The sequence below is a fragment of the Pezoporus wallicus genome, unplaced genomic scaffold, assembly GCF_028554395.1.
Source record: "Pezoporus wallicus isolate ANWC-B61680 ecotype Strahan unplaced genomic scaffold, APGP_CSIRO_Pwel_v1 contig_6580, whole genome shotgun sequence".
Lineage (NCBI taxonomy): Eukaryota > Metazoa > Chordata > Aves > Psittaciformes > Psittacidae > Pezoporus > Pezoporus wallicus.
Genome location: NW_026635844.1, coordinates 1839162 through 1865510, shown reverse-complemented (window position 1 = coordinate 1865510; position 26349 = coordinate 1839162). Strand labels below are relative to the sequence as shown.

Sequence of the window (26349 nt, the reverse complement as noted above, 5' to 3'; positions counted from 1 at the left end):
ACCTAAGCATCACTAAATTGGGTAGCTGAGAGTTGTTTATGGATTTCACTGCCTGGGAAGTTATATGTGCAACTGCTATGACTGCAAAGGGGCGGGGGGGGAACGTTCCCAAGCTGTAATTTCTTTTATGTTGTCTTATGCTGAAGGCAGAATGGAATTAGATCTAATTAATTTCAAGGTAGAAATTTTTGCTACTTCAGACATGAAGGTGATGCTACTTACATTTACTTTTATACAAACATGAGACAAGGGTTTGCTTCTGAGAATTGTCGTTTATTTTAGGGTCATGCATGTTCATCTTATTTTCTGTATTTTCTAAGAATTGCTGGATTTCTACCCAATTTTTGAGCTTCTCAAAGTGGTACCATGAAGTACAGTGAGTAACTGCATTAATTCTTCCTTAGAGTTTAACAGAAACACAGATGTATATTTCTGTCTCCCCAATACTTTTGTTTGACACCTTTTATATTTTTTGAAAATACATAAATTCACAGATATAAAATCCTTGAGAACTATTTTCATTCTGCACAAATGCACTGTTGCAAGGGAAAGCACATCCCTAATCCAGCATCCTAGATGTCTAGAATTTAGCTTTCCTTCCTTCCCAATTATTTTGCTTTCTTCTCATTTAACTGAACTGCTGACATTTAACTGACTTGAATTTAGTGTTCTCAAGGGTGAGAGGGATAGAGTTTGGCTGCAGCGTGGAGTCATAAATACTGAGATAATGCCTTCATGCTGTGAAGTCACTCAAACAATAGCAACATTCCAAATATATATATTTGTGTGTATCTGAATTCATAATTAGACACTCCAACCTTTCTGCTATAATCATACAAAGCAACATTCTCACCTAAAGCAACATCTGGTTGTGCCAGACTGCCAGATAGATAGATAGAAAATGTGCAGCAATACTCTGAAGGTTGTCCTGGCTTGCTTTCAGAAGCACATTCGTAAATAACCTTGTATTTCACTTTTTTGCTGCTCCTCAGTATACCGAGAACAGGAGCACCGAGGTAGTTGGTGGGGAGGCAAACCACACCACACCACTAACTGCTGCTTCACTGGCAGCCAAGTAAATGGGCAAAAAATGGTGAAAGTGCCTAAAAGGAGCTAGAGAATGGCAGTCTGGGAGGCTGCATTCAAGCCCCGTTGTCTTGCCATGGTGGCACAATGGACTTTCAGTCTACAGTGGAGGCAGAGCGCACTGTAATGGAGAGAACATGCAGGGAATCTGAAATACAGACTTGGCATAGCTCAGAAACTGCTCGTTGTTGTTGGGATTTCAGTGTTGCTGGTTTCTTGTAGCTGGTGGGAAGTGTGGCAAACACAGGCCTGGCTAGCAACAGTCATGAGTCGGGGGTTAAGGCAAAAGACCCATGGAGTTCAGCTCCAAAGAACCTGGCCACCAGCAGAATGCAGGAAGGTCACCTGTGAAACCTGGTGGTTGCACTTTTGTCATCTACAAAACACAAGCAAGTTCTTACACTTCTTATTTGCTGGAAAAAGCTGAAACATATCAAAGTTTCTGCCTGCAGGAGCAGCATGATTAATTGCTGAAGTGGTATTCCCTACTGACTGCGTCAGTTCAGTTTCAGCTGTTGTGCTCTGCAGGTCTGGCTCCTCACAAGCCACCTGCAATCCACAGCTGGAGAAATCTGCTTTGCTGTAGAGCAAGAAGCACAGGAGACTTGAGGTACTGATTATTGCAGGAGGATTATCTGAGTTCGCTTGGATTTTCTTTGGGCAGTGGACAGTATTGGGCTTTCTGGAAACAAATGTACAGTAGAAATTCAGATTTCTAGTGCAATTGCACTATGACCACCTTTTTTGGCCTCCCTGCTAAAGAACTCATGTTAGCCTCTGTTGGGAAATTAGAGTGGTATGTTACTTTTTCACTACTCCCAGAGTTTTCCTCCTTATTTCCAGGTGTTTTTTCTTGTTGTTTGAAGCTAAACAAAACCCACAGTGTCAGTTACATTTCTGAGTATTCTAGTACAAACCACTAGCTTATATTCAAACAGAGTAGACAAGAAATAAACCTTTTTAATAATGCATATGCTAGTAATTAACATGCATTTTGTCACCTATACACAATTTATTGGCTACTTTTAATGGTTCAGTAAATTACTATAGTAGGTCCAAATCATGCATCAGTAAATAGTCTGACATCAGTTTTGATAATGCTGTGTGGGGCTAGACGAATTTACTAGGCCTGATTTAAATATTTACAGCAATCTAAAACTGGTGCAGCTTAAGGCAGGACTGGTAACCATGCTGAGGACTCGTTTGCTTAAAGTCCTTTAGATAATATGAATATTTTTTGTATGAAATGTTTGTAAAATTTGAAGTTAATCCTTAAAACTTAACCTCTCTTCCACAGCAAAGTATTCTGTTGTAAAATTGGCAAGAAAATGACTGTTGAGAAGCTATATATCAGAGCTGTTATTATAGACTTGCTCATGGTGTTCAGTCTTCCAGGTCACTTCTGTTGTACCTTTTTCATGTCTTTATGGATTTTCCTTTTTTCTAGTTTCAGTTTTGTGTTGTGTATTTTTCTGAGCAGCTCCAGAGACTCATGAATAGATTAAAATCCTGTCAGAAGAGTAGGAACAATTAATTTAATAGTGGTTGCTTTCACCATATTTGAAGATTCTTTCCTTTGCAAAGGTTTCGTACCCTTGTTTAACACAGAGCGCATTAAATCCACTCTGTTTCATCATTTTATTGAATACCAGAGACATGCATTAGCAGCTTGGGTTGCAAGTTCCTTGCTGTTGGAATGGTATCTTCCAATACTTTGGATAATGCCAAGCATGATTATAAATAGCAGTAAACAGCATTTGACGTCAGGTTTGCAAAGGGGGGGTATTACAAGAGGTTAGGTTTGAGTGACAGAGGATGGATTATAATGAGCAAAAGTCCTCCTTGAGAAGTCCATGTGCTTAGTGCCAGGTGAAAGCCTTTCTCATTGCTGTTGAAAGTTGATCATCTGACTGATAAAGTAGTTCATGCTCTGTTAAGATAGATTTATTTGACTGTTCCCATAGGAGGCAGCTGCTGTGTTTTCAGCAATGCTATCCGACCACTTCCATATCTGCTTGCACAAGGTATGGTCTCTGTCAGGCAGCTGTAACTCATCCAGAATCCTCTTTTTTAAAGCTACTGTTGCTTGAGAATGGGGAGTATAGGATGGACATGATACAAAGCCATCACACAGGCTCAGCAGCAGGATCTGTGCAAAAGGGAATGACTTGAGTCTTCCAACAGAGGTTAGGGACCTTGCTAACAGAAGAAATAGTTGCTGTAAAAAATCCAGAAAACAGGTTCCGAAACAGCCTTTTAAATGGTCTTACCTTGAGACTCTTAGGAAGAAAAGCAACCTGTGTGCAGATGTCATGCTGGCTGTTTGCAAAGACAAGTGAGCTAACTCACACACCTCTATGTTTGGGGTTTGGGAGAGACAAATACTAATTTTAATGTCTTTCTGTCTTTACTAGAAAGTACCTTCTGGTGCAGCAAGTTACTGTGGAAATTTATTTTAAGAATAAGTTGCGTGTAAGCCCATCCTCACCTGATCTGTATTCATTTTGGATTTCCTCAGTCTCCTTCCAGATCTGTCTTTCAAATCTGGTGAGTCTTTCATGCAGGTTTTTTTCATCACTTATCATCTGGTTCAACTGCTTTTCATACTTCTGTGGTTTATCCATTTGTTCTAACTTTAGTGACAGAAATAGGAGCTTTTCTTCTACTCTTTTTTTCTGCTCTTTCCTTTAAATACATAACAGGTTTATAGTAAGACACTTTACCTGCACCCACATTAACCTGCCTCCTGCCAACAAAGCATTCATTCAGTCTTGCTTCCTAATCCCATGCATAACAGCGCTGAGTAAATGTGGGCGAGGCCTGGTATTCTGTAGGATGTGTCAGTCCTCTCTTCCCCAACAAACCAAATAAACTGAGAAATTTGAGCTGTGCCAGGACAAAGATGTTTTCTAATTATTACTTTATTCTTTTACTCATTTAAATCCAGTGATTTGTTGTCACATTTTGCAACATGATTCAGATTGCTTTCATGCACCCATCTCCAGCTCAAGCTTTCTGAGCTAAGGGGTGTAACACTGTGGTGTAAACCCAGCTCAGCTGCTGGCATGAATAAGGAGGCTAAGCCCTGTAAAATGCAATGGCTCTGCCTCCAAAGGAAGGTGTCTGCAAACCTGGCACAGCTGTCTGAACCTAAACACAATTCAGTATGGCGGTGGAACACACTCTGAGTTTACAGACATTGCTGTGTTGGTGGCTGATGGAGTGAGTCAGCTCCAGGAATGACCAAGATGCTGCTGTGCACTCCCAGAACAGCTCCATCACCATCACATACCCAATCAGGTCCACCAGCTACATGAGGATTGTGTGTTGTCCAGCATTTGTGCTGAGGTTTCCTTTGGCTACCAGGGGACTGAGCTGTGCCTCCGCTGAGAGGACACCCAGAGGACCACCATGCATGCGCCTGTGTACATGTATGTGCCCATAGAAGAACAAATGCATTCCTTATTCAACCTATTTAAGAGTGGTTTTGAAATTTTTAACTCCCATTAACACTGTATTTTTTTGGCACACTAGTATCCATTAGGAAAGAATAACCACATATATTGGTGTGTTTTTGAAAACTAATCACAAAAACGATTAGTGGAGGAAGAGAATTCAAACTTTGAAATTTTGAGACAGTGGCTGGCAAGTCAGAAATGTTTTTATTATCTTCATGGATGCACTAAATCCTGGTTGCTTTGAGTACAATAGATCACCATCAGGTAGAATAAATGGAGATTAAAGTTCAGGAGCATTGTAGTTCCAAGTGACTTATGAATCTGGTCTTTGATCAGCAGCCTTCATCCTGGTGCTAAGACATGGTGATTATGCTTAGGTCACTTTTGAACTCTGAAGCTGCACACAGCAAAGAAGTAAAAGCTTTAAAAACTGAAGGAATTAATTACAAGGCATTGGTCCTGTGCCAAGTGCAAACTGCTGCTGTGGAACCAAAGCGAGCTGCGTTTTAAAGTACTGACCAGAAGATTGTGAGGGTTTGTCTATATTTAAAAGCAGGCAGAACTTGAAGAGATGATATGAGCTTGTCAATGAATGGAGCTGGGTGACATTCAGTGGTGGCACCCATGCTCACCTTGGAGCTAGAAAAAGCCGTTGTTGGGTACAGCAGGGTTGCACAGATGTAAAGTGGTGCCATTATCATAGAATCACAGAATGGTTTGGGTTGGAAGGGACCTTAAAGACTATCAGGGACACCTTCTACTAGACCAGGTTGCTCCAAACCCTGTCCAACCTGGCCTTGAACACTGCCAACAATGGGGCAGCCACAGTCAGGGAAGACTTTATATCTGTGATGCCCATAGCACTATGGGATCTCCATCCTTGGAAAAAAAAATCTCCGGGGTGAGACTCAAGCCCTGACTTTGATGCTGGCTCTGTTTGACTGAGGAGTTGAACCTTATGACTTCCAGATATCCCTTCCAAACCAAATTAACCCATGATTACATGATTTTCATAAGTCACCATTTTGCTGGCTATGTCCTGAGGAACTCAGTTTTGTGTTAGATCTTGTATTTTGTGTGCATGGTTTGGTACCTGCTGGGATCAAGGTGATAGGAGCGGTGTTCCTCACTCCCACTCCTGGCAGGGCTGCAAACCACCCTGTGCCGCCCTCTTGGAAACTCTTACCAGTCTCTCCTTCGCCAACTCATGCAGCTGATGCCTCTGCTGGGCTTGATCTTCTTCAGACCGTGTCAACTGTGCTTCTGTCCACTTCCGATGAATCTGTATCTGATCCCTGAAGTCACTTAGAACACTTGGCGACCTAAAATGGTGGTTATTTCTTTAGTAAAAATATTAAGGCTTACTCAGCATTATGGAGGAGTCTTGATTCAATTGTTTAAATTACTCCATATCTCGTCAGTAACTTCCTAACAAGCCCCAAGCTCAATTTTCTTCTTGATCCTTACTATGAAGGCTGTACCTAGATGCCAAAATGTGATTTCTGTGGTATTGTCTACTTTAGGAAGATATCTGAGGGCTGAAAAAATATTAATTCCCGTTTAAATTAACTCTGAAGTGGATGAAGCTATGCTATTCTATTGACTGTCTGCTGCGTTGCTGGGCATTGGGGAGAGCAGCAAAATCAGTTGTGGTCTGAAAATGAAGCTCATAGGATAAAAAAAGCTTCCAACTGAACCAGGATCTGTAGGCAATTGAATTAACTTCATGCAGCTGAATGCAGCTATTCCAGTCTAACTGACCCCAGGAGATAAGCATCCACTTCCCTCTGAAGGGCCAAATTTCTGAGCAAGGCACGATTCCCATGAGATCCTGAAGTAAGTTTACAATTAATCTGGTTTTCAGTAACAATACCAGTTACTGAACATTTATAATAAAACTGCCAAACTGCAGTCAAAGGTGACCAGGTCTCAGACAGCTGCATGTCAGCAGAAGAGGTAACTCTTGGCTTTAAAGATGATTTAAACATGTTTAGTTTTATGCAGAAGCTCCAGTCTGTTCCGGAAGTTAGATTTTATTTAAGCTCTATAAAAAGAATATATAAATCTGGTAGACTTTCAGAGGAGCAATACAAAAGGAGAAAGACACTTCTCAAAGGACATGCTATTTTAATTAAATTTTATATTAACTGGAATAAAATCTCAACATTTAGTAAATAAGTATTTTGGATTTTATGTTAAATACGCAATGCCACCACATCCTATTGTTTCGAAAGGCTCCTCTTTTTAAGCTTCCTGTTTCTGATGAGAATTTCAGTAAGGTCTCATTAGCTTTTGAGGACCTCAGCATTTACTTCAGTTCTACAATCTCTATCTTTTCTGTCATTGTTCCGGTTTTCCTTCTTGCTTATTTTGTTTTCATATCTTGTCCCTTTCACAGCATCTTGATCTCCATCATTCACTGCTCTCTGTCTCCCTGTTTATCCTTCCCTTTTCCCAGTTTTGATTCATTGCCTACTTTACCAGTCATTTTCCTGTTCGCCTCAATCCCTTTTTCTTTCTGCTTGATGAGAACTTTCTTGTGCTTAAATTTCTAGCCTATTTAATACAATTCAGATAAAATCTTTATTTAAATAAATCTTTATTCAAATACCTCACCATTTTAAGGAGTGGAACTCTTGCTTTTGAAATATCATTAATGCAGGATAATTATAATTAGATTTGAAATTATTTGTGCTGTCTCTGCTATTCAGTGCTGGGCTGTTTTGCATTGTTCTGAACATGGATGCCAGATACTTCTGTTCATTGCATACTTCCCTGGAGTTCCATCCTCTCTAAAACTCATCAAGATTACAATGGCACCCTAAAAATACTTCTGGAATAGGAAAAAGCTAGGTAAATAAGAAATCACAAATCTATGGGCACATGAGCCTGTATAACTGCTTTAGCCTTGCATCCACCTTTCTTCATTAGCAGCACCCCTGCCCTGGACAGTTGTCTTAGAGTGCAAGTGCATAAAGAAAACATTCTGCACGTTAGGCAAGTCACAAATTAGACCCAGTTATAATGGTAATCAGTGTCTTTGTATTTGCTACCTTTCTTCTAAGTGTAGAGAGCTGTTTTCATACCTTTCTTCTTCCAGGATGTCATTTAGTGCCTCATTTCAAAAATTAGCTTGCAAGACAATATACATTCATTATGTATTTTCGCTATTTTATGGCATTGATCTTCATCAATCTTCTTTTAGTGTTTCTAGGTTTTGAGTGGGTATTAATTAAAGTGTTTGTTTTACTGTTTCTTGGCAACCTGTTCATCACACTAACACATTCAGGGTGAATTATCATAATGAGAAACCCTCTATCACCTACTTGAAATCCAGAAGTTGCAGTTTGTGATGTTGATCTCCCTGGACTGTCTTTAAATTTGAGCTTTGATCAGAGCTGGAAGTCTCTATCTTCCCTAATAGCTGCATTACCTAATGAGAATTCAACAGAAAGCCCTTATGAGCCAGACTATGAGCACTAACATTTAAACATGTGTTACGATTGCAAGCATGGAAAAAACAGGTAACATCAAGACACAACTACATAAGCCCCAAATTTTTCTCACCATTTAATTCACTACAAACTGAAGACTTGAGCTCAGAGTCACCAAGGCTGTATGACCTGCTGAAGTCAAAGTCTGTGGATGCAGGTTTTGCAATTACATGCACAGGAAAGCAATGTTCTTTTAATTTGGACAGAGGCATCACTCAAACCTTCCCAGTGGTGGAAAAAACACAGAGTAAATCCTTGGAATTGTGTGTGTGTTGCAAAGATGTGTCTGTCCAACACCTAGTAGGACCCCAAGAAGAGTGAAAAGAGGAGAGGCCCATCCACAATAACACAAGCTTCAATAATAAGATGGTACCTGGTGGACTGTGTTCAGAGCATCTCCCTCCTTCAGGGGAGGACATCTCCATGTCCAGGCTGGGGCATGCATCCCCAGTTCTGTGCAGCCCTGTGCTCTCTAGGCTGTGGGATATCCCAGGTATCTGATTCTCTCCCACATGATTTTGGGTACTGCTTAATGCTATTCTGACACACACACGAGGTCCTTTCCATGGTTCCAGGTGAAAAAGAACATTTTTTAAAGGTGCTCAAGGAGACAGCTGTCCAAACAGTGTCTTTTGACAGAATTCCAGGTAAGATATCTTTGTTTGAATTCTGTCATGAGTAATTTTTCCTTGGAGAGGAGGACCATGGTTAGGCAACGTACACAATGACTGGCACTGTGCCTTGTGCAGCAGAAGATGCAGACAAAATATGGTAATGAAATTATATTCAATACCAAAGCGCATGAGAAATTGAATGTACCATATCTGCTCAATCCTGGCATATCTCTGGGGAGAACCCTCCTGCAGTCCTGCATCCAGCTCTGGGGCAACAACACAAGAGGGACATGGAGCTGTTGGAGTGAGTCCAGAGGAGGCCACAGAGATGTTGCAAGGGCTGGAGCAGCTCTGTTCTGAAGACAGGGTGAGAGAGCTGGGCTGGTTCAGTTTGGAGAAGAGAAGGTTCCAGGAGACCTTAGAGCAGTTCAAGTGCCTGAAGGGGCTACAAGAAAGCTGGAGCTGAGCTTTGGACAAGGGCCTGTAGGGCCAGGACAAGGGGGAATGGCTTTAACCTGACAGAGGGGAGATTGAGATGAGATCTTAGGCAGACGTTCTTCCCTGTGAGGGTGGTGAGGCCCTGCCACAGGTTGCCCAGAGAAGCTGTGGCTGTCCCATCCCTGGCAGTGTCCAAGGCCAGGTTGGATGGGGCTTGGAGCAACCTGGTCTAGTGGAAGGTGTCCCTGCCCGTGGCAGTGGGTTGGAACTGGATGAACTTTAAGGTCCCTCCCAACCCAAAATATTCAAACATTCTATGATTCCACAGTATCATGGAAAACTTTACTTTTAAGTAAAAAAATCCTGAAATATTGTTTAGATCCCATATCAGTCTTTAATATTGGTCAGTAATTACAAAAAGAAACTATATCTGTACGTGCATAGTCACCACCTGCCAGGTGTTTAACTGTGGCTTCTCTACTCACCTTCTTTTCAAAACCAGCAACACAATTTTTGAGGGTAGAATGAAGGCCATAGATCTCTTTATCAGTCTTTTGGGCCTCATGCCTGATAAAACTGATGTCTCCCGACAGCTTCGCGATGCTTGCCTTGCATCTGCAGTCAAACCAGAGACAAGAGCCTTTGCCAGGGGATGTTGGAGGGTGGCTGGAGGCAAACGCTAGTCTCTATGCACTGTTGCTGGACCAAATTCAGCCCCCCAGGGCACTCTGGCAAGTGGCAAAATAGAGTACCCATTGCAACCACTCTGATCCCCAATCTGCTTCCAGACATTACTGTGCATTAAAACACTGCTGGAAGTGATGGCAAGGAAGCAAGAGCCAGCCACAGGCAATTTCCCTCTGTAGCAGCCATTTCCTATCTGAACTACTGTTATTGGCTGTTTAAACAGTTGCACTCACCAAGTTACCTAGTCACATTTTAAATGGACAAATGAACAATTTGAGAGTGGCAGCACTAACTGAACAGCCTAGGGATTGAATAATATTCAACCAGCTAACATTCCTGGTAGAGTGAACAACTGTTTCAGCCTGTCTTTCATATGTATATACACACACACACATTGTGTATGCATCGTATATACATATATATACACATATATTAAAAAATACATACTTTTAAAATACAAGCAATAGGAGTTTCTTCAGTGTTTGTAAATATATATATGACACTATTCATATAATTCACATAGAATCAAAAAATGGTTAGGGTTGAAAAGGATCTTAAGATCATCTGTTTCCAACCCTCCTGCTGTGGGCAGAACAGAATTCCCCTCCTGCTACCCTCCTTCATGCTGTTATCACAGAAGTAACTGACTGTTCCAGTGTCAGCAGTACACGAGTGTGGAAAATAATACCTTTAGGCCACAAAGTAGTGCACAATTTAACATAAATAACTGAATAGAAGTTGAGTGAGGAAAACAGCTAATTTTTAAAATGCCAGAGAAATTATCATCCAAAGCACCACAACTGAATCAAGCTGGTGCTGTTAACAGATAAAGGATCTAAAGAGAAATTTTGACAGTTTAAGTAGAGAGCTTTTTGTCATCTCCTGACGATGCTTAGATATTGTGATACACCTACAGAGCATGCAGATCAAGGAAATAAAAAGAAGTTACTGCAAATAATAAAGGCTTTGTAGAAAGGCCAGAACTGTGATCAAAAGAAACCATAGATTTGGAAAAGCAAGTACAAAATAGCTGCCAAGGTGAATGTGGATCTGGAGGGGGAGCAGGCTGTCATCACAGCTTTTCTGGCTACAGATATAGGAATCAATACAAGAACTGGCGAGGAGAGGCTGCATCCCACAGTCCTGGGGATGAAAGGTGCCTCTGAGGTAGGAGTGTTGTGGAACACAGGTACAAACAAAACAAGGCTACTGAGGCTGAATGCAAGGTTAGTGACTGGCCAGGTAACTGGGGCTCACCACTCCCTTAGGAAAATGTTGTATGGATTTAGTTAGCATGAGTCGGGCTTCTCAGCATAAGTAGAGCTTCTCTGTAAGTGGAAAAATACTAGGCCAGAGGGGAGGTTAGCCAGGGATAGCAGTGGGGGAAATGAATTTGCAAGAACAAAAAACAGGATGTAAAACTGCAGTGTAAGAATGTTGAGGTTAGTGCTAAACATAAGTAGCTGTTGTAACTTGTATTAAGCAACTTTGTGTAAAGCCCAATCAGAAGCTTGTTGGCAAGGCATGTTAACCAATCAGTGTATAATCAATGTGTGGATTTGTGTATAAAAGATCATGTCTGATGCTCAATAAATGGCAATCGCTTGATCACATTGATCGTGTCTGCATTGTCCACATCAACAGGAAAATCCCACCCCAAGACGGCACTGGCAAGGCTTTGCAAGAAGTGCACAGTGAGAAAGAAGAAGATTAATGGATCTGTAGCAGTAAGAATATGTAACTTCAGTTACAAGAGAAAGAAACATGAATATTCTCTGCTGAGAATCCTTAAAAATAAAGGATTTGAAGACAGGACCCAAAGAGCCCAAGAATTAGATTTGCAGCATGGGATAAATGCAACCACTTCTGCATTATGACCAGAGGGGTCATAATTCTGACCTGAGGGACCAGAGCCCTGCCTGGGGATTTCGCAGACATAGCAAGTTTCACAAAGACTCTCAGAACCGTTGATGTGCCTTAAGTCTCCGGGCCTGCTCAGATCTCATTTTCCCTACATATAATTTATATCGTTGTTATGGCAAAGCAGTTAAATGCATTATTGCTGTTCAGAAGATTGAGTGTGGAAGAGAACAAGGATACTTGGGAGTTGCTTAAATCTTGCTCTAATTTAATTTTCACTTAGGAGACATTCACAGCTTGCAGTGAGATCATGGTTTTCTAGTCATACAAAACAAGCCACGAGAGCGTGCAAGAAGCAGTGCAGATGAACTGGGAGCGATATAGAAAGCATGCTCCTAGATTTGCTTTTAAATTAAAAAGTATAAAGAAATACAAGCCTCTGATGGTTATATCAAACCATTTAATAAAATATGGGAATAATGCTATATGTTCAAAGAGCTTTATACTCCAAAGTCATAGAAGGAACAGTACATACTGAACTGCTGCACTTGCCAATTAGCATTTATGAAGGATTTAGTAACTTCACAGGTACACATCAGGGCTTTTTATTGTCTAAATCTGTGTTGGACTTTTTCTCTGAACAACAAAAATGCTAATGAAAAAAATAAGTACAGAAGTACGAAGTAAGCATCTGCATACAGTGCACTGTTCATTTATTTGTGCATTCGTTTTTTCTATTGTCGGTGAGGCTGAAGAGAGTGAATTCATATTTATCAGAAGAATGGCTTTATTTACAGTTGATTACCTAATTTTTATAATACATATTCCCGTGCCCAAATGAAGTCTTACTAAGAGCTAGAATACAAATAAAATATATAGTTAATCCAATGGGAATACCACTATAGCTGAGATGCTGAAGCATGGTGGCTTTTTTTTCAAAGATCACTGCTACTTGGCACTTACATGTTTTACATGGTGTAGAAATGTAAGTCCCAGCATTAACGGACAACTACATCAGTGGCTGGCAAGAGATCTAAATCTATTTTTCAGGGAAACATAGAATAAGAAAATAGGCACAATTTGAATTTCAAGAGCTAATCCACTTTAATCCTTTACACATGGAAGAATACAGGAGGATGAATCATCCGCTTTGAGAAAGAGCAGTGGCTTCATTTCATCCCAGATAGTTTTGGATTAAGGTTAGCCTACAAATCAAGAAGAAAGCTGTCACTGCAAGTTTGCATTTAGAAGTTTTCTATTAATGCAACAGATATAAGTTATATGAACATGTGCATTTGTCTCTGGCCACTCTGAACTCTACTTAATATACATAGCAATTTTAAATCCTGAACCTCAAGAGCAAAGAAACATGAAAAACCAAAATATTAATCATCACTGTAATGTCAGTCCCCTGTCAGTTCTGGGTCACTCCTCTGCTGTGATGCTGGAGGCAGGTATACCATGGAGGCTTGGCATTTCCAGAGGGCAACTTCAGCAGCAATTAAAACAAGACAGTGCTGATGATTCATGACTCCCATAAAACTATACCACACTTTAGCTTAATGGGAACCATTCGCGTAAAACTGCATTACAATATAGCTAGACCTGCTGCTAAAACATCACTCTTTAATATCCGTAGTTTCTGGTGAAGCTAGAAAACCTGTCATTTTCCTTTCCCTAACGTTAAAACTAAATGGGGTCTAACAACTCAGTTTCCAGCATCATAAGATGATTACTTTGATGTCCTCATTACAGTTTTTACATGCAATATGTATTTTGCGCTCCTCGCTTCTTCCTGTGGGAAAGGCCAACCAACACACTGCAAAAATAGGCATGGAAAGAAGGGGAAGAGGGACCTCATAAAAGTGTTGCCATGACCTCCAGGAGTCTTCAACCTCTTGTTTCTTCTATTTATTTCATTTTTAGTTTTGCAAGTAGAAGCGGACTGGTAATTTTTTTCCCCAGAATTATCCTGTTTTCCTGTTTTCCCCAAATGCTTTTGCTTTCCTCTACTGTAGGCAAATGCTCAAGCATAGATAATGGGAGCAAACCCCAGCTGACAAAGGGAAGTATTCACTCCTAGGAGAAGACTGGGGAAAGAGGAATGAGATGGAATGTTATGGCTTTTAAAAGCATATTGTCTAGAGTGTCTGCTGACCTGAATTTGAAAACAGAAGCAAAAGACTCTTGCAGAATCACCTGCTACTTTGTTCCGATGCTAATCAGCCACAAGGTTAAAAAACACCACCTTTTTCCTGCCAACTTTGAATGCGTTGGCTTCGTCTTCTTGTTTTATACTCTTGGGTCTCTCTGCAGTAGTCTGGAGTCTTTCAGTATCCTGTGATTTTTTTTTTCTTTCTTTCTTTTTTGGTAGTTACACATGGAAATGAAGACATCTCTGGATTTATTTTTTTTTTTTTCTATAAACTATACATAGATGTATACTTCCCTCAGCCAGAAATTTTCCCCATCCCACCACCACATTCCTGGCTCTTTTTATACAGTATCAAATTCTTAATTTCAATAAGGGGACTCTAGATCAGAGCAGTTTTCTGGTATCAATATGTGTGCCACACATAGAGCTAAAACAGCCTCCCTTTTTACTGGTTCTCTGCTTCTCTCATCCAAGACCATATTCCTGGCCTTTCTGATGCCACACTACTGTAAGAGCTCATGTTAAGTTCCCCAAACTTTTCAGGGGGCACTCAGTTGTGAAACAGTCTCTTGTTGGGTTTATAAAGTACATTTTTTCCTCAGTCAGGCCACATTACCAACATTCCTGGTTAGTCTCTGTTTCCATCTTGTCCTCACTTGACCAGTTTTGTCTTATCCACAAATGCCAGTAGCAGTGTTTTATATAACAAGCATATGACTGGCTTCTGGAAGAAAGAAATTATTAGAAATATGCCAGTTCAGGGAGGTTTCTTCCTTAATGGTTACTTTTCCCCATCTGTTAGTTCAGACAGTTCTTAATTCATGTATTCTCTTGATATTATATAGCAGAATTTCAGTTATGTCTTTCTTTTGATCATAATATTATGTGTTACAGAATGCCGCATGGAAGTCCACCTATGATACATACATGCCACTACTTGCACCAGTAAAAACTTAAAATGCCAACAAAAAGGAGAAATCAGATTTGCTCAACAAGGCCTGCTTTCCAAGATAGGAGGTTTTATTGAAACAACAGGAGAGTTTTTAAGTAGGAGGTAATAACCACTTCAGCTGAAGTCTAGCCAGACTGAAGAAGAAAAAAATCCCCAAAATGTTAAGCATGTGATGAAGAATGAGACAAGAAAATATAGTTATTTTTCCCTGGTTTTGTAATGTTTCTAACACAGAGAGCATGAAAGCACAGATCTGGCACTAAAATGGAGATACAAAATGAGTGTGAAGTACATTTATGCCCACTCTGAATCTGCTCTGCACAACTTGACTAGTGGAGATGAAAATCAGGGCCATGATGAATTCCTTACCTTGCCACTCTTCCACGCAGGTCTCCAAGACACTGGTTGTATTTATGGTCCAGAGTTTGAACTGCAAAATTAGTTTCTGCTGCAGCACCATCCCTTGTTCTGATTTGCCACTTCAAAACCTGTAAATTCAATTCCATTAATGCACTTTTGGCTTTCTGCTTTTGGCTTTGTTGGTTTGTTGCTTTTGTTTGGGGTTTTTGGTTCTTCTTTCATTTAAAAATAAGGTTCAAAACACCATTTATAACAGCAGGTCCTACTGTTAAAGCATATTATGGATATACTCACCCAACTCTGAATAAGGATGCAGGTCAGTATACACAGCTCTTTAATGTCTTCTTTTACCCTTATTGTTCAGTATGGGGCCTGATACCTCATATATTGCACAATATTAAAAGTCTGATCTAAAGATCAGACTCTTCTGAAGTGGCTCATCCTGATGATATCTGAATGTGTCACAAGCATTAACATTAGGAAGCCCTTATGCCCTGTAACCTTTTGCAGGTATGTGATCAGGAGAATGATCTCCCGATTTTATTTTTCAGGTAGAAAGGAAAGCCCTTGGGGTGATATTTCACTGTAATTCAGCACTACAGAGCACTTCATGTGGTCAAAGCACAGCTTTTACACTTTTTCTTGCAAATATCCTATTTACACAAAAAAGGAGTGGCTTTTACTGACTTTTTATTTAAAATGCTCTCCACTAAGTGAATTAAAAAAAAGAAAAAAACAGAAAAGGAAAAATATCAGGGGAAACTTCAACTGTATATGTTTAAATTTCAGGATAGCTGTTGCAGTTGCGTTTGCCCAGCTCATCCCACTGCTGGAGCTGCCAGAGGACACAGGACAGTCCTGCTGGGTGTCAGCAGGGTTGTGACGATGCCCCGAGCTTATGTATCTGAACATGCCTCTGCAAACAGAGCCAGGGTTAATGTTTCCTGGCTGGCTGCAAGCAGGGCGGATGTGGTGGCACAGGGACATACCCATAACACCGAGTCCCATGCAGCATCACTTTCCTGTTGGAAGTCTCTTTGCTGGAGACAAGAAGGGGAGATTAACTACGGAATGATCAAAATTAGGCAGGGGTGAGTGGACAGAGCTGAAGTAACTCTGGAGTAAAATGTAACTCAAATCTGTCATTTATTCAGTTATTCCTGAATAATCCTGGCCTCCCCTCTTCCCCTCACATACAGAGTATGGATAACTGAAATACTGAGTATTCCAGGCATTACTATTTGTGTTCTGCATCAGAAAATAATGTTCTCAAAAAGCTGAATGTACTACAGTACCCCAGTGTTTTTCTCAGTGTATTTGGTGGTTCAAGTCTGATGCTGCAAGTCCATGAAGACAGAGGCACAAAATAGGACCACTGCTTCCTCACTGGCAAAATCAGCACGAGACACTCACTCATGAGGACAGAAAACAGCCCACTGTTTATCGTGGGAGATCAATATTCTCCTTCTCCAGCAAGTTTCCCAGGCTCCTGTGAACACTCCCAGGCACTGCCAGGGCCTCACCACCCTCACAGGGAAGAACTTCTGTCTAAGACCTCATCTCTGTTTCCCCTCTGTCAGGTTGAAGCCATTCCCCCATGTCCTGGCCCTGCAGGCCCTTGTCCAAAGCCCCTCTCCTGCTTTCTTGTAGCCCCTTTAGGCACTGGAGCTGCTCTAAGGTCTCCCCTTAAGGAGCTTTCTCTTCTCCAGGCTGCACCAGCCCAGCTCTCTCAGCCTGTCTCCAGAGCAGAGCTGCTCCAGCCCTCACAGCACCTCCATGGCCTCCTCCAGACTTGCTCCAACAGCTCCATGTCCCTCTTATGTTGTTGGTGGATGCAGCCCAGCACATGGGGGTTTCTGGGCTCAAGTGCACACTGAAGCTGGATCATGGGGAGCTTCTCATTGACCAACACCCTCAAGACCTTTTCCTCAGGACCCCTCTCAACCCATTCTCTGCCCATCCTGTAGGGTTGTTATCTGAGGTGATGCCAAGAACACCTCCCTCTGCCTCTGGGGTTTTAGTACTGATGGTTTTCTCTTGCAATTTGCAACTCTTTCCTGGGATCATGAAGGTTGTCTTTGCCAAGGGTCAGGTCATTTCCCACCTGGCACTAATTGCGTTGACACCCCAGGTGCAGCAGCAGCCAGGATAATTTTCTGGCTCTAGCAGAGGGCTGTGTTTAACTTGGGCTCAGCTTCATTCTGGGTGGCAATGACACGCCAGCATCTTCCCCAAGACAGGTTTTTTTCAGGGATATTTCTGCTCTGGGGAAGGTCTGAAGTACAAGTGAGTCACATTTCCTGGTGGATCGTTTCTTTTTTAAGTGCTTGAGAAATCGACATTGCTGAGCCACTCTCGTTTCCTGTATGCCAGGCGCAATTCTTCAAACCCCCACTAATTCTATAGAGGCTTTGATTGACATGTCTCACTGTGCTGTTTTCTGTACTGTCAGTGATCTACTTTGACTGAATCTTCACAACTGAAATCTACAAAGCAAGCACACACCTGATATTAGGGCCCAGAGAAAAGTAATTTACAGCTAAGGGAAAAGATTATGTTTAGATAGCATATTAGGTATTTTTCTAGCAAAACAGTCTTGTACATGCTTGATCTGGATAGAGTTAGAGGAACTGGATGGTCTAAAACAAGTAAGCAGTTTTATAGCGTTGCCTATTGCCATAGTATCAAAATACTGAAAATAAAATCAGTATGAAATGTACATAGACCCTTGTTTAAATTCAGATTAACTTTAGGTGAGCCATGATTGCATACTTCTGAAGCTAGATGTACAGAAGGTCAAATATTTCTCCAAGCATATGAAAACCAGAATGTATTGTGATTTTAAGTGATATTTTTAAGACATTTAACACTATAAAGGACAAAACAAATCTCTGGAGAAGTCTATTTCATGACATTTTGGTATTTTACATCTTTGCCATGAAAAAGTATTGGTAAATTTCACATACAAATTTAATAAGCAACATCAAATAATCAGAGGTCTTCAACCAGAAAAAGGGCATCCCATGCACTTCCAGCACAGATCCATCAGTCAGTTTAAATATAATGTTAACCTGAACATTCATTCCAGTCTGCACTGAACTTTGTGAAAAGTTTCAGCAATATTTGATTATGTTTGATGAAGAAGTTTACATAAAGTAGTAGAATATCTTCAACAGGAAAAACTAAGAAGTAAGCTCAAACTTGATTATTGATGTTACACGTTTTTACTTTACTTCCCCTTGTCGCCTCTGTTTTCACAGGTAACTGCAAGTCACCCTATACAAGAAAACTCAGAATTTAACTAAAACACAGCAGTCATGTTGAGCACTCTTCTGCTCCTGAAGCCAATATTAGTGCTGAATGGACCACAAACCAGAGCTGCACCACTAAAACAGGGTAATGTTCCTCAGCATGTGTTACCTCAATGTCCTGGCTGAGCTTTTTAACAATGCTTGTAATGGTCTGGATGTGGTTTTCCAGCAGATGCCAGGCAGCAGTCTCCCCATGCTGATAACCTTTGCTTCACTGGAGGTAAGCAATGATGTCATCTTTGGTTTGGAAAGCCTGATGGAGGAGGAAAACCGTGGTCCGTTCCTGGCTGGATAACTGCTGCTCCAGCAGGTGAGCCCTGTCTCTGGGACAAGGAGGAGGGGAAGCGTCTCTCCTTTGAACATCAAAAACCCCAGTGTCACACCACTCATGGCAAGCAAAACCAAGGGGTGGGACTGTTGGCTATCTCCTGTCCACAGTAAGAGCAGTGGACAGACCTGTCTGTCCAGATTGCCTCTTGTACCAGGGGCTTTGATGCTTCTGTACATTGCTTATTCATCCCTGGATGCCACAAGCCATAACAACCTCTGCACGCAGGGCTAACATTTGGGCATTGCCCCCATTAATGGCTTTGGACATGAAATGGCATTTTTGCAGCTGTTGGGCAAACCCATACAGCTTAAGGACCAGAGCTTGTTTTCAAAGGCTTTGAGGTATTTCCATAGAATGCCATCACTGCAATCCTCATTTTAAGCTCTTCCCATTGTAATTTAAAACAAAAAGAAATACAAACACAACCAGTGACCACCTTCCAAAACACCCCAGTGGATACGGTGGTGCTCATGCAGACCATCTCCAGGAGCACACCACAGCTGAGAGCAGGCAGAAGGAGAGCTCATACTAAGTACAGTTACACTTGTATTTGGTTTTGATTTGTATTATTTATACCTGCTCTCTTAAAAGAAGTCTGAAATCCTGTTTTCTTACAGCTACCCCCTCTTAATCTGCCTGCTGAAACCCAGGGGACTGATCCAGGAGCTCAAATATGCTCACTGAAACTGCATATAAATACAGAAGGGAGATAGGATGTTGCAAGGATCTGAAACTGGCAGGTACAGAATAAAGCTCAATTTAGATAGGCACAATCTGGAGTTTGAGGGAAGCTAGAGTAACTGTTTACTTTTTTGTAAAAAGACTGAGATTCAGTTACTGCAGAACTTTGGTTTTGTATATTATCCAGAAAATGAAGCTTGTTTTATGTTTTAGTTTAGTCTGAACGGCATATTTTTATGCTCTCAATCCTATACGGTATACTCTTCCATCAGGCAGTTTAGCTAAACCCTGTAGCTTAATGATGAAGAAAAATATTCAGTCATTTGGGAAAGAAGTCATACACATTTTCTCTTGATTTCTGCTTTTAGACTGCTAAAAATAAAAGTCCTGATTGTAAAAATAATTTTTAAACAAGAAAAGCGAAGAGAATTCAGCTACCCTACTCAATCAATACACAAAACATAAAGATGACAGTTTAATGACTGAAGTGTGCCTAAGGACACTGCAACAAATTTACAGCTGCATGGGCTGCAATGATGTTCTGCAGCTGGCTTATGTCTGTGTGTAGCAGGAGCCACATTACATTTGTCTGAGCAATTAAGGCTTTAAAATAAACGTAATTTGGCAGCCATGAAGTACTGATAGGATTTGAACACAAAACCTCAATTTTTTTTTTGGTAAAAACTTTAAGTATCAAAATGACCAGCTGAGGCTGTGTGAGCTCTCTTCTGCTTGTGACACCACAAGTCGCTGGCTAAAAATGAAGTGTGTCCACAATCTTTTCCTTTTCTCCTTCAGGATTTTTTTGCCCCTTCAGTTTTCAAAAGCATCTTGTTTCTTGTAAACCAACTTAAAAGAAAAATTAAACAAAATGAAACAACAACAACAAAAAAAAACAAAAAAGAAAAAAAAATCAGAGGAAATGGTTGTATGAGTATGTAAGTCCACTGGAGTTCGCTTTTGTAAAGTTTATGCTCTATAGTCAGTCTCAAGGCATAGGCTCAAGTTACACAGTCTTGCCTGGCTTGTCCATAACCATGACTGCAGACCATAGTACACGTGGAACAAAACACCTTAACTCAAGGCACTCTTAAGTAAGTCAGAGATGAGCCTTCCCACATTGCATTTTCTCTACATGTAGCCAGCCACATGCACCATGGCTCCACTGGTGCGCAGCAGTGCAAAAGTGATGGCTTGATTTGAGCCTGAGCCCTGCTAAAGAGTTGCAAAGAACTTAAATATCTGATGTCTGAAGCGTTATTCCCCTTTGACTCTGCATTTTCATCTGCCTTGCAGTCAGTTTCCTCCTGTGTTGTCTCAGGGAATTCTCCTCAGACCCTTCACTGGTAGCCAAGCAGGTCCAGTGATTCCTGTGACCAGCAGAATGGGTGTTGTTCTCCCATCCCTCTCTCCTGCTCTTTCTTCTGCTCCTTTTCTCCACCCCTAGCCACCCAGTCCCATTCTTGTATCCACATAGCACATGGAGGAGAGCTAAAGAGGCAATGAATTAAAAAAAAAACAAACAACAAAACAAAAAACCCTGGAAACCAGAAGCTACTCACCAAGCCAATGAAAATTTCTGTTGTTACGATGACTGTCTCAAGCCCCTTGTGAAGGGCTGGAGCCTCCAGGATGTCTGTCACTGGCCTGGAAGCTCCCAGAAGCCAGCCAGACTCTGAGCAAGCTGTCATCAGCTTGGGGTGCACCTCTAAATGCGAACTTTTGGGAGCACAGGAGATGGCTACCTTGTGTCAGCTCCCATACATATCTTCCTCTTCGTTACAACACTGGGACTCGTCACCCTCTACCTGCTGTCATCTTGTGTCAGTTTGAAGGCTCATGCATATAATCCATGTGATAAAACTCACTTGATGATTGTCAGTCCACACTGGAAGATTTCTCAAAGATTTTGATCCACCATTTACAGAATTAACCTCTGCTATCTTGCTGGCCTTCAAATTTAATGAAAATTTTAGGTTTTGTTTTGTTTGGCTTTAGTAGAGCTAACATGAATTTGGGAAGTCCAAACCACTTTCATTTATTGATGACCTCCTTCAAAATGCTGAGTATGTGCAGAGGCTAACTGCTCTAAGTACATCAATTACTACTATCAGTCATAATTAATCATTGAGTGGAGAATCCAAGAAGTTTTTCAGATTCCAAGGACTTCACACATTATAAAGTACTTTACGCCAGTTGCTTCTTCCATGTCAGGATGCTTTCTACAGGCAGAGACATCTCCTGTGGTCAACATAGATGAGATGCTCTATTCTCCAGCTGAAGTGCTAAAGGATACACATTAATGGCCTTAAAGTATCCAGAAAAGAGAGAAACTGCTAGAAAATTAGAGAAGCTGATTGAATAAGAGCTCCCTGAATATGCTGCTCCCACAAGACTGAGGTTTAAAGGGCCAGGAGGAAGTAGCTGTATCAGAAGACATCCCAAATCCTGAGCTTAGGTGCTCATGGGATGTGCAAGAGAAAGCATACAATTGAAAGAAGAAAATCAAGTGGGGAAGCAGGATTAGTTGTATCAGACCTACAGTCTGGGTCTGAAGGCTGAGGGTAGCAGAGATGAGCAGGATGGGAGGTGGGAAGAGTTTCTCTGTTTCCCATGACCTTCCCATTCCTCCAGCTGGAATGCCTTCAGTTGCCCCACACTGGCTGGGACCTTCCCTTCCTTCCTCCCCAGTAACACAGCCTGCAAATCCACTCCACCAGTCCAGAGCCAGCATGCCTGGGGTAGCTCCAAGCTGTGGAGCTTTTGCATTTCTGTGTGCCACAAGACCAAACAAATAAGATGAAATAAAATTAAATGACCATCAATCACTTCACATTGAAGATCAGCAGTGACACTTCTCTGCAGCTGTACAGGACCTCTGGCCTCTGACCACTCTAAACTTGCTGGAAATTCAAAACTTTGAGCACTAAAGTTTCCCTCCAATCTGTTTGAAATTCCAAAGGAATTAAAAAGTCATTAAAAGAAGAGCAACTTCACTTTTGTCGAAAAGCAGATGAGCAGCAATGAAGGGAGACTGCAGATAGGAAAAAAAAAAATAGATTCAAAAGAGGCAAATGCTGTATTTCCTGGATTTTTTTTGTTTATTTTTGGTACTACTGAGAGTGCTTTAGTCAGAAAAAAGAGGGGCCTTTGGCTCCTAGCAAATAACTTAATTGTTCTGACAGACTATGAGCATTTCCTAACAGACTTTTCTTGACTGTTCTTTGTAGATTCAAATACATCTTCATATCACAGAATCATAGAATCATAGAATAGTTAGGATTGGAAAGAATCTTAAGATCATCTAGTTCCAACCCCCCTGCCGTGGGCAGGGACACCTTACGCTAAATCGTATCACCCAAGGCCTCGTCCAACCTGGCCTTGAACACTGCCAGGGATGGAGCATTCACAACCTCCCTGGCCAACCCATTCCAGTGCCTCACCACCCTAACAGGAAAGAATTTCCTTCTTATATCCAATCTAAGCTTCCCCTGTTTAAGTTTTAACCCGTTACCCCTTGTCCTATCACTACAGTCCCTATGAAGAGTCCTTCTCCAGCATCCCTATAGGCCCCCTTCAGACACTGGAAGGCTGCTATGAGGTCCCCACGCAGCCTTCTCTTCTCCAGGCTGAACAGACCCAACTTCCTCAGCCTGTCTTCATACAGGAGGTGCTCCAGTCCCCTGATCATCCTTGTGGCCCTCCTCTGGACTTGTTCCAACAGTTCCATGTCCTTTTTATGCTGAGGACACCAGAACTGCACACAATACTCCAGGTGAGGTCTCACAAGAGCAGAGTAGAGGGGCAGGATCACCTCCTTTGACCTGCTGGTCACGCTCCTTTTGATGCAGAGAGCCGGCAAGGAAATGACTTATGGAGAGGCTGTACTTTTCCTGGTTGATCTGCTGACAGGGGCATAAGAGAAAACATATCTCAGACCTAGACACGGGATATTTTTTTTTGCGCATTGTTCGAGGATACTGCTGCCACTCCCAGCATAGGGACTTTCTCACCAGCATGTCTCTCCCTCCCTGACCAGTTACCTCCACCACCCCTGCACAGTGCTAATGCCAGAAATGAGTCCTGCTCTGCACAATGCTCACTGATGGAAGGACAGGCCTGAGAAAGTAGGGATGTTCGTCAGAGCTGAAAAATAGCTCCTGCCCAACCCAAGCTGTTGCATGACTGAGTTAATTCATACATTGCATAAATAATTTATTTCTGTTTGGCATTTGGAAATCCATATCCAAGGAAGAATTTCTTTAGCCACTCACAGGCAGTTTGCCAGTGACTCCATGTCCTCAAATTTCCTGCCTGCTGGGGGTAGAGCAGTTCGTATTTTTGGTGTAGGTCACTCTGTCCTTCCTGCAGTGTCACAGTCACCTCTTTCTTCTTTATTATAACTCAGCTGCAGAATTCTTCCACCCTCCCTGAGAGCCAGGGACCATATCAGCTGTGCAGAAACTGTGTTAAAAAATTCCATGACCAGTTTTAAGGAGTGTCTGAAACACACAGTAAATCTGGCCACATAGAATGGTTTCATGAGAGGTACGTATACACAGATCTGGATAAAGCCTTCCAAATTCTCTTGGGGAGCTGCATGAGAAGAAAATCATAGAATCATAGAAGGGTTTAGGTTGGAAAGGACCTTAAGATCATCTAGGTCCCAGCCCTCTGCCATGGGCAGTGAGGCCTCACAGTAGGCCATGTTTCCCAAGGCTCTGTCCAACCTGGCCTTGAACACTGCCAGGGATGGAGCATTCACAACTTCCCTGGGTAACCTATTCCAGTGCCTCACCACCCTCACAGTAAAGCACTTTCTCCTTTTATCTAACCTGAACTTTCCCTGTTTAAGTTTGAATCCATTACCCCTTGCTGTATCGCTACATACCCTGAGGAAGAGTCAGTCCCTGACGAGAAGTCAGGAGCTTTGCATGTTCCACAGCTCTCCCCACAGCATGGGAAGCCAATCCTTGGCCAGAGGCATAGCTCACAAAAGTTTTGGAGATCTTATTCCAGAAAAATACCTCCAGCTTTTTCAAGCAATGAGCAGAGCAGAGCCTGAGGCAGGCTGGGCCAGGACATTCGGAAACAGCAGTGCAGGCAGCACAGGGACCATAACCAGTTCCAGAGAGCGAAGGAACCCCGGTGGCACAGGACGGCAGTTGCTGTGAGAACCACCACATGGAGCTCGGGGGGAGGCTAAACACATTACCAGACTGCAAAGACTTGTAATAAATACTTCACTGTGAACCACTCAGCTCTTACTAACTGTCTTCCTCCGTGTTGAAGAACAGATGCCACAGAAATTGGCTCACTGACACAAACACTCTTCTATATGGAGCATCACATTTCATAACCATGGTGTGATAACAAAGGTTACCCTGGGAAGGACTGTAGCTTGGGAATCATTGCAAAAGTAACTGTAAAAAGGTAGTGATTACTCTACAGAAACTACTTGCTACCTATCGCTTCTCCATCACAGCCTCGTACTTGGTGCAATGAAAGCTGCACTCCTGATAGAAGTTGCTGTGACAGTATGATGTCTGATCACTGGCTAGGAAATAGAAGTAGTAATAATTTTGAACCTTTGTACCACTGTGAATACTGTAAGATGATGAGTTGAATTTATTGATGTTGTTCTCAAAGCAACCAGCTGAATAAAATGATCAGTTATGTGACCCATCTTGGTACCTAGATAAATGTAAATACAAATTGTGAGGTATGTCCAAGATACTGAATGTAAGGCCCTTCTTTTAAAATTGTATTTATGAGCAAGCCAAGGGAAGAAAAAAAAAGTTTATTTTTAATTTGATATATTTAATATTTTTATATATATAAAAAATCCATGAATTATGAGCCTATTTTTATTTTATGTATTACAGAGAACTTACCTCATTTCTATTGCTAGTCAAATAAATCATTATGAAGGCTCTTGCATGAAAAGAAATGAGACTATCAAATAGGCACAGAATAGCTGTTCAATAGACACTCCTATAAATAACCAACACATAACAAAGATGCATACAATTCCTCCTAAAATAAAAAATACAGCAAAGTAACATGAAATGCAGGACTGTATGTGTAGCACAATGCAGCTGAAATTTTGGTGCTGCATCTGGATGTTACTTGTGTCTTTTTATCTCACAGAGCTGTACTGCTGACAGATGTGTTGGACCAGCAGAAGACCAAAGATCTGAGCTCCTCCATCCCACTCCCATACCACAATGCTCCTGGGGGCTTCTGGTCAGCCTGGAGTAAGGAGAGTGGAGATTTTGGGGTCATTCATCTGGATTTCTATGTTGTTTCTCAAGAAGCAGATGAGCAAGTATTTGATGAGTTTAACTCCAGGCATGCTCCTTGCTAAAACCAGTAATAAATGTTTTGCAGTGTACCCACAATAATGATTTGTCTGTGTTGCCTAATTGCTTCTGTCATAAAATAAACAATCCTGGTGCCTTTGTTAACAATTCCTTGATAACATTTGTTGAGCAGGAGGTTTCTAAGAAATGACAACGGTCTAAGGAGTTCACCAAGCTGCTTCCTCAGCCAGCTTCTGTGCTCAGATCTGTCTCCTGAATTTTATTTATTTTATTTTGTATTGAAACATGAGCTGTCTCTTCCCATACTGAATAAAACCCAGAAAAACTGGGATGCCTTGCAGAACTGGGTTTAGAGTTGTTGAAAATAGTGAGTGCAACCAAGTATCATTGAGCAGATCATGTAACAGCAGGAGAAACTAGAATCAGCAAGAAATTTCTGGGAAAACGGATCATACTGGGAGAGCTACCAGCAATCTCTGACATTAAACTGAAAGCTGTGCTCCAGCAGCAGCTTGGGTGCCCAAAGTTCTTCCCGTGGCTTGCTTACTGTAACTTCCTTAAGTTTTAAAACCCTGAGGGCTGCTGCAATCATCTGGCTG

At 41.6% G+C, this 26349-nt stretch overlaps 1 protein-coding gene across 1 annotated transcript; it reads right to left on the bottom strand.

Moving 5' to 3' along the window:
* Nucleotides 1–4823: 4823 nt before the first annotated feature.
* On the bottom strand, nt 4824–25921 carry FAM81B (family with sequence similarity 81 member B). Its single transcript, XM_057398377.1, is given in 7 exon segments — nt 4824–4941; nt 5731–5866; nt 7871–7977; nt 9576–9705; nt 15114–15232; nt 18525–18768; nt 25322–25921. Coding segments are annotated over 7 exon segments (765 nt in total). The 5' UTR covers nt 25327–25921; the 3' UTR covers nt 4824–4917.
* Between the last annotated feature and the right edge of the window lie 428 nt (nt 25922–26349).